Source organism: Gobio gobio (genome assembly GCF_949357685.1).
Source record: "Gobio gobio genome assembly, chromosome: 18".
NCBI lineage: Eukaryota > Metazoa > Chordata > Actinopteri > Cypriniformes > Gobionidae > Gobio > Gobio gobio.
This window is the reverse complement of record NC_137111.1, coordinates 28,488,611-28,497,780: the sequence shown is the minus strand read 5'-3', so window position 1 is coordinate 28,497,780 and position 9,170 is coordinate 28,488,611. Positions and strand designations below refer to the sequence as shown.

The following is a 9,170-nucleotide window of genomic DNA, read 5'->3' as shown; positions in this document are numbered from 1 at the left end:
AGTCTTACTGCAGAGATCAATTGCTCATCTCATTTGCACATATTAACATGAAAACATAACTACAGAGAATTGTTGATGGGCATAACGTATGTATCGACATAAACATATGATATAAGGCTGTATTCTTAAATTTCAGACATTATAGAGCTTATCAATGAAATACATATTTATGGAACAACATTTTGTCTGTGTGTTTTCTATGCATGTGTAAGATTAATATTATTCGAATATTTTGTGGCATCTCAGCATCATTCGTATAAAATAGGGGAGAACAGGATGTGTTGTATCATCTGTAACTCAAAATTTCATATAATATTCGGTTACACTTGATCTAAGGTGTCTTTGTTACACTGCAATTATAGATTTAAGTACTGAGTTATATTAAGTAACTACGTGTACTTACTATAGGGTTAGGATTAGGGTTTGGTTTGGGGTCAGTTGCATATAATTATGAATAATGTATAGTTATTACTATAGTAACTACATGTAACGTATGTAACAATGACAAATAAAGTGTTACCTAAAATTAATTTGTTTGTCTACTAGAAATCTACCACTAACCATGTGTAAATTAAGGTCAAATACAAAGACTGCTGTTGTTGTACAATCTATTTCACAACTTGTACTGGAAAACATTTTCTGCATGAATGTATTGTGGTAGTTAAATTTTCGTCGAAATATTTGGTAACACTTTCTTTTACAATGTCCTTGTTATGTTATATGTACTTCCCATAGTAATAACAGTAAATGATGCATAATTACACGCAACTAACCCTCAACCAAACCCTAATCCTATGGTAAGTATTAATTACTATTACTCAGTACTTAAATAATTACACTGTAACAATGCGCCTTAAAATAAAGTGTAACCAAATATTCTCATTTTAAATGGTAACCACACCTGACACATTGCATATACCGTAATAATTCAATTGAAACAAGTAGCCTAACAACCCTAACAAACAGCTTGTGTGAATGTTAGTTCACAATTGTTATACTCCCTGGTCGACGTTAACCAATTTATAAAATATATATTTAGTTACACCTGCAACAGTTTTGAGTGGCGCCCTCCTGTGGTACAAAGAGCTGTTGCACGGGCTATTTCACAGCTCATATTCCTCAAATGAGTGCTTAGTGGAGAGTTTTGCGAAGTCCACTAGTATTCAAGAGAGTAGCCTATGGTGAGAGTGCACACAAAAATAGCCTAGATATTATGAGCCCTCTAATATCATGCCATTTGTTGGGGACATTTAATGAATTGCTGATTAAATAAGTTTCACTTGGAGGCTATTAATCCTTTCATCTTCAACATTTCATTTGCCGGGCGTGGGCTATAAGGTATTTAACCATTTAAAAACCCGCGACCTCTTTTGAGTGATGGTGGGCCATCAGAATTGACTCTGATGTAGGTTTTTGAAAAGTAACATAATGGAGGGTGGGGTTGACTTATTTTGACGTTTAATTAGTCCAGATTAGAAATAGATTGATCGACTTGATCTTTTTCTTTGCTTGACTAAATGCCCTTTCTGTAGCATGTTCGCACATTTGAAGAATAAATGGTTAACATTAAATACATTTCAATTAGGCCTACATTTAAGTTGTAGTGCATGTCGTGCGTGATTTAGTAGAGCTCTATGAAATAACAACATATCAGAGGCATACCATTAAATGACAGATTCTTGCAGACTTTTATGTGAGTTTAAAGAGCATTGTCAGTGCATGACAAGAAATGGGACCCTTCACACCTGTGTTATCCTTCTGATGTTTTAAGGATTTTTCTTTTGAGGAAAAAAACCGCTAATCGTCTGTAATCCTTTTAATATGTCTCACACTTTCTTTTGGCAATACACAAGTCAGCAGCAAACCAGTTCTGCAGTCTGCAGCATTGCACAATGGTTTCAGTTTTGAAATCAGAATGAACCAATTTTAGCTACTTGATGCTGGATTTTTATCCTATTTTTATTTTTAATTAGGCTATTGTTTTAGTTTTTTTATGTAGGCTACTGCTCAGTCAAGTCTTATGCTGATTATAAATAACCTTATATTGTAGCTATTACTCACTAAATACATGAATGTCCTCTAAACTCCTCAGAGTCCTTATGGACTCAGGTGAAGGCATATTTAAAAATGGTTCGGGGTGGGGGTTTGGGTGAGACCCCCCTGCTTTTGTTCTATTGAAAAGGGGGCTTGTTCCTCCAGGACCAACCCTACCATTTTAACCAGGGGTGTCAGCGCGAGCGGGGTTGACATTGGAGACTGACTGGCAATGGTAGAAGAGGAGGGGATAAGAGAGTCCAGCAGCACTGCTCCTTGAAGAAAGCTCATCAGATGCACTGTCCTGCCTCCTCTGACTGACATTCGCGCAGGAGTCAGACTGGATCAAACGTCAAAGGATCTATTTCTGCTGCGCTCCTCACCTTCATGGACAGCACGGGACTTGAGTCTGTATGATTAGGTGCACCAGTCTCTTTCGCTAAAACTTGAAAAGTAAATCGTTTACATGCTGTGAGTTCTGCGTTAAGTGCACTTATTAGTAATTCTCGTTCTTATGAAGGAAATCCAATTAGTGCTTTTACTTGTCAGTGGTCTCAGTCTGAAAAAAAAATACCCTGGACATTTTTTCCCTGCTTCTGAGCAGCAGATCTCGTAATTTGCCAGTTGATCTGTTCATCATATGTTGCGAGTCACAGTTTGGATACTAGCGCAGGACTTTACACATTTTAACTGGAAAACCTGATAAATAAATCTCTGCAAATTACGCACCCTCTTATTTCCTGAGGCCCTTCCCGTCCATCATCATGAGACTCATTCCATCACGATTGAGTTATCTGTAAGTATATTATCTTTATTGATTGTTTTTACGCATTAACAGCTTTGCTTTCCAAAGACTAATGTGAGATTTTCTCTCTTGCAGATTCCTTCACCTCTTTGCGTTTTGCTACTATGCTCAGGTATGTGTAACATCTTTTACTGTCATTTTATTGGATGCTTTAAGCTTGTTTTTTTAGCATCATTACTCTCATATATTGAGATACTGTAATATAGGCAGCCACAGAATGCGTCAGCACGCGCGCCTAATTTTATATTTTATTTATGCTATATATGTACAATTGTTTTGCAAATTCATGCACGTATTGCTGGTAAATTAAAAGGCACTAAAAGTGCTACGGGAGAAGATGTTCTTATCAGATGGGTATCACAGTGGGCGCTGTAACCTGGCAGGTAACACTAACATACTGGCACTTGCGCGTGGGCATGAGCGCGTGAAGTATGCCAGCCTCGAGCCAGTGATGAAACATGTCGAGGGGACATAATAACATAAAGGGCTCAACTTAAGCGTTTAGGGCAATTTGGCTTGAAATGTAGGCTAATTTATTTAAAACCACAAATTACGCTTAGCGCTTGTTGTTTTATTCTAAATTTTAAATTAATAGCTACATCGATTGCATTAGGCTATTTTAAACGATTAGCCTCCATGAAGGGGGGTATAATTTATAGGCCCGTATGAACGAATGATGAAGCAATTTGTGCAGGTATTGATTATATGGTATTTAATTTCTGACAGGTAACCATTCAGTCCCCGCCTAATTTTACACAGCATGTGAGTGAGCAAAGTAAGGTGACGGACCGGGTCAGCCGTAGACTAATCCGGACCTACCAGCTTTACAGCCGAACCAGTGGCAAGCACGTGCAAGTTCTGGCCAACAAGAAAATCAACGCCATGGCCGACGATGGTGACGTTCATGGTAAGAGCATCCTCGTTATTTATCTCACACAAAATCATAAAACCCTTTGTGATTCTTTGGAGTTTTGAGGAATGATTTTAAAAACGCTTTGTAAATGTAAATAAGTTGCTCATTCGTGGAAAATACGTCGAAGAACGTGTTTCTTCAGTGGTCCTTTTCAGCATTTTAGCTGTATAGGGTGTTGAGTTCACTGTATGCTTCTTTATGTAAACACATTTCATTGTAGGTTCTTGCTTCAATGTGTCCAAAGGCCCAATACAAGTACAGATTTGTGAAACCAGGCTGTAAATGTCCTTTTTTTTTTTGGTTCTAACTGGAACTTTATTTATGCTTCTTTATTTTGTGGATCTTTCTGATACACTGCACTTGAATTGCTGGGCATCTGGTCAGTTGGTGAAGTTAAAAAAGCAGTGGAGCGCAAAAAATGTTAAATGGATTCTAGATTGTTGAAGGTGAGTCTCTAGAGAGACGCACGGGTCTGGAAGAGCCATTAGAACTCATCTTACTTCAACCTTCTGAACATTTCCTGAAGAACGTTCCCCTCCTCTCCCGACCAGCTCAGGATGAAAATATGTCTAGCCGAATTCTGACCCTCGCGTTTGCTTTCTACGGTCATTCGGTCCTGTTGACAGATCTCAGAGCCTAAATACCCCATATAACTGTTTTTAGAATCAAAATGTATGATTAACATATATCTTTGGTTTTATAATATAATATTCTATTAGTTTAGTAAAAGAGCTTTTATACAATTAGCTTAGTTAAAATTTTCCTCACAAAAATTTCAATGTTCAAAATTTCCTATGAATGGAGAAAAAATATTTATTTCTGTTACATATTTTTAATTTGTCTCTTTACTTAAATAAGATCTCTCTTATTTGTAGCCCTCTCTTATGTGGTTTCGCCACATAAAAACCCAATAATTACCAGCTCTGTTGTGGTATTTTTGGAAGGCTGGCTCTAGCCCTGCATGGTTTTGGTGACATCCATGTCACCTGAGCATGTTGTAGAGACAGCAGGGCTGTTAGTTCGGGCCAGTGCCTTGCTCCGGCTCTGGGCTTGTGGTTAGGCTCTTCACCAGCAGGTTATCTGACCCCCTCCATTTGAACCGTAACTCTTTACGATCACTCAGAGTACGGGGGCTGAATCTGAGAATGGCTGCAAGTGCTAATTCTTGGCATGGAGAATATATATCATGGAAAGTCAATATCCCAGCATTTTCTTATAACTGCCATTATACGTTTCATAATTAATAAAAAAAAAACCTTTACATCTCTTCTCTTTTTCAAAATGGTGCATTTAACTCAAATATTTCAAATTTATTTTTTGTTTATTTGTTGGTACGTGGATGACGTGATTACAATTCACATTGTTTATGTACTTGCATAAAAGGTAAAAACGTTGAAAGTCCTGCCAGGAAGTCTTTGGTTCCTTCCAGAAGAATTGAAGTGCACATGTTTTTATCATTCTGCTAGAATTTAAGCTTACATAAATCCTAAAGAGTAGTCCCTTTGGATTTCACATATTTATCCTCGCATGTGTATCTCTATGTGCATGTGTGTTTACTCATGCAATTTTCCTATTGAGACTTAATTTAGACTTTTTCAAGTCACAGCATCTAATGAAAAAAAAAAATCTTCTCTTTTACAGCTAAGCTCATAGTGGAGACGGACACATTTGGGAGTCGAGTTCGGATTAAAGGAGCTGAAACAGGCTTCTACATCTGTATGAACAGGAGGGGGAAACTGATTGGCAAGGTATGAGGAAAAAGTCATAATATAATAATTTTGTAACTGATCAATTATGCTCAGTTTACATATTGTATTATATACAGACACAGCATATGTGTCAGTCATTTTTCTGTTCAGATTGCAAGATTTTTGGTGAATGAAAATGAGAAGAAATCTTAGAGAAAGTCCGGATAAATGAAAAATTCAGAAACGCCACTTGTGTAGTCATGTAGTCTTTTTTAGCGTTCAATCGCTTGTGGACATCCCTGTTTGTATCATTATCAAGGAGATCATTCAGAAAATCAAACGAGAGTTTTATATTTTCATCTGTTAGTGGGCACCAGACGTTTCCTGGTTGCAGTAGGTAAAATCGAGTGTGAAGAATGGGATCTTTCTTCCTTTTTTTAGCTGGCTACTCTTGTTCCAATGTGGATTTGTGCCTTCTCCTTGCTGTGAATGGTAATAAAGTGGGATGGAGGTTCGGCCCCCACCTCCCAGCACCCTGCCAGGTGGACCATCTGCTTGGCACCCCTGATCTTATGCTATCTGACATATTGGCCGCCCAACGACAGCCTGCATGAGAGAGGGTTTTTTTCTGTTGTTGTTTTTTATTGGTTGATATGCAAGTCTTGGATTTGAGATTTTTAACAGGCCATTTTGTTAAGAGGCTGGGGAAAGGTTCGGACTCCTGGTTTGGCTCTTTCACCCATTTACATTTACTGGCCAGATAGTGTTTAAAGGTCCGGTTGTCGTGAACGTAAAACGATGAGTTGCCTATATTAGAGGCAAAATAGCCATCCATACCATATACAGTCTTGAACATAAACGTTATAAAAGGGCGTTTTAGAGCATTTTATCAATCTTTTTCCACTATAAAGAACCATTTTTGCAATGGAAAGGTTCCATTGATGTTAAAGGTTCTTTATGGAACCATAGATGCCAATAAAGAGACCATAGAGTGTAGTTCATCTATTTTTCTAATGTCCTGGAGAAAGTAAAATATTACCATAACGTTCTGGACTCAACATAATAAGGTTTTATGCCTTTATAATGAACATTAGAAGAACTATTTTTCTCAGAGGATGAATCCACACTGGTGTTTACTGAAAGGGGAAAGCCATTGGTTTTTGCTGTCATTTCTCTCTCTCTTGATCTTGGATCGTAATGACTTAAACATATGCTGTGTGTGCGTGTGGGGAAGCCCTATGTAAACCGGAGCAGACGTTTTCCTAAATACTTTTCGATAAGCTTCATATTTCCCATCAATCAGGAGCTAAAATTTTGTCTGTCTTGTCCTCACAGAGAAGCGGTCAGGGGAAAGACTGCATTTTCACAGAGATAGTCCTGGAGAACAACTATACAGCTCTACAGAATGTGAAGTACGAAGGCTGGTACATGGCCTTCACACGCAAAGGCAGACCCCGCAAGGGCTCCAAAACCAGGCAACACCAGCGGGAAGTCCACTTCATGAAGAGGCTGCCCAAGGGACACCAAATCGCAGAGCACAGACCCTTTGATTTCATCAACTACCCTTTCAACAGACGGACTAAACGCACCCGCTACTCAGGAGAGCGTTGAAGAGTGAAGCCGGAGAAAAGGAGAGGACAGAGAGCGAGAGACTTTCTCAAACAATGAACAGACTCCTCTTGTGGACTCCTAAACCATTTTTTTGTACTGAGCAACAATATACCTAACCTTTAGTTTTTTATGAATTTTCAGAAATAACAAAAAATAAGGAAAAAAAAAAAACATCTCAAGAAATAAGAGAGATCTATTTTTGTACCCCTGACTTTTAGTACTGACCTGTGTAAGAGTATAGAAAAGCGAAGCACGGGACAAGTAAGTGGACATTTTAGTAGTGCGTGGACTTCATCCGTCTTTCCGCTCTTGTTCTGATTTGGTTTCATTTGATTTCGATGGTTTTAGAGTAATTTATAACTCTTCGTATTGCTGCTCAAGGGGACTTGAAGGGCCTGAGAGAATGCACTGACAACACAAGGCTGTATTCGGTTACACAGGCAGCCGGGGCACCTCTCGACCACCCAGCGATAAGATACCCAGCTCATCTCTCAGTAACCTCTCTGGTTCTTGATTCTGGAACTCTCTGGAGATAAACACGGTTAAAGCAAACAGAGCTTTAAATGCATATTTAAATGTGGCAGCTACATTTTGATTATCGCAGGTTTCCAACCGTGGTTTAAACTGTAAATTCCAAGGTGTATAAATGCATTGTACGGACTGTAGGAAAAGCTTTTGTTCTTTGTTGCATTTTGTTTGTCTGTTTTTTTATACAAATATAAATATATTTTTATTTGAGGATGTGTAAAATAATTTTAATGATGGAAATATTTATTTAAAAACCTGTAATAAATTTACCTTAGGATACTGACGTCTCTTGCATTTTTGCTTTTGTGAGAAAAAAGTGTGTGAGAAATCCTTATGTCGTTCCCAATATTTCTTTATTCTGTGAAACACGAAAGAAGGTATTTTGAAAAATGTTTCAACTGTTTTTGTTCATACAGTGAAAGTAAACGGGGTCCAAAATGCCACTGGACTCCCATTGACTTTTATAATATATACCCACACAAAAAAAATTCTGTATCTTTTTGTGTTCCACAGAAGAAATAGTAATACAGAGCATGAACAAAAAAAACAATACAGAATTTTCTTTTTTTAGGTGACCTATTCCTTTAAATAACACATGAAATATGTAAGTAAAAGGCATCAATTTGAAATTGCCAAAGGGTCTTTTCTAGAAGCGTTCTAGAAGTTTCAGTGGCCTCATCCATAGAAAATTAGGCCAGTGCGGTCTTTGTATGAAACAACTTGTCATTATGCAATTGCATCATAATAAATACCACCATTGTTTGCATAACCCTTCTGGTTAGAGACCGGTACAGAGTGAGATGGAGATACTGGGTCTCTCCCCCCAGAATGTTTGGAATGGCACAGCTCAGGTCAACAGCTCAGTAGGACTGTCTCTCCAGGGGGGCTACACTGTTTGGTCTCTACTCTGGTTGAACCGGACACACTACGACTCCCTGGCCCCGTCTCCTCACCCTCGCTCAGGTGTTTTTGTTTAATCTCAGACCTTTAACTCCCTGTAGCTTAATCTGATTGGAGGGGTATCTGTTTTGTCCGGGCAGGGGTGCTCTGTGTTTGCAGACGGGGTTCCAAGGAGCCGAAAGCCAAGATCAGAGGGCAGCATATAGTGAGAAAATGAGAACCGGGATTTGTGGTGTGAGATCACTATCACGTTCTTGTCTGTGATGAGGAAGATTATTAATGACTCCTCTCTGCCTCAGATATGCCTTACTGCAGTTATAATGCTATGTAAATTATGATCAGAGAGTAGAAAAAAAAAAAAACAGACATTTTCCAATCCCTTTTTAATCAAATTAATTGCATCATAAAATTCGAAACGATTCAGCCAAAAACGGACCTCTAATTAGTTTTGGCTTGACACATCTCATGCATCACTGAAAAGTGTGTAATGCAGGTACATTAACGAAGGCTGGCATTGTTTTTATGGCGCAATATGCCATGTGTTCTGCCTCATGTTATGCTAGTAGCTCAGCCGGGGTGCAGAGGTCAAACTCCTAGAAAGGCCAGAGCCACAGAACGTTTCTTTGACTTTCTAGTATGCTGGTTTAGTTCCATTCAGCAACAATGTAATCCAATTCAATGAATGGCAATC

The 9,170-nt window shown here is 38.4% G+C and overlaps 1 protein-coding gene across 1 annotated transcript; it reads left to right on the top strand.

Moving 5' to 3' along the window:
- The first annotated feature begins 2,248 nt into the window (after positions 1–2,248).
- fgf8a (fibroblast growth factor 8a) lies at positions 2,249–7,856 on the top strand. Its single transcript, XM_079842445.1, has 5 exons — positions 2,249–2,830; positions 2,915–2,951; positions 3,566–3,746; positions 5,394–5,500; positions 6,776–7,856. Exons 1-5 carry the CDS (start codon positions 2,799–2,801, stop codon positions 7,049–7,051), a joined length of 633 nt encoding a protein of 210 aa, XP_079698571.1. The 5' UTR covers positions 2,249–2,798; the 3' UTR covers positions 7,052–7,856.
- Positions 7,857–9,170: the final 1,314 nt, after the last annotated feature.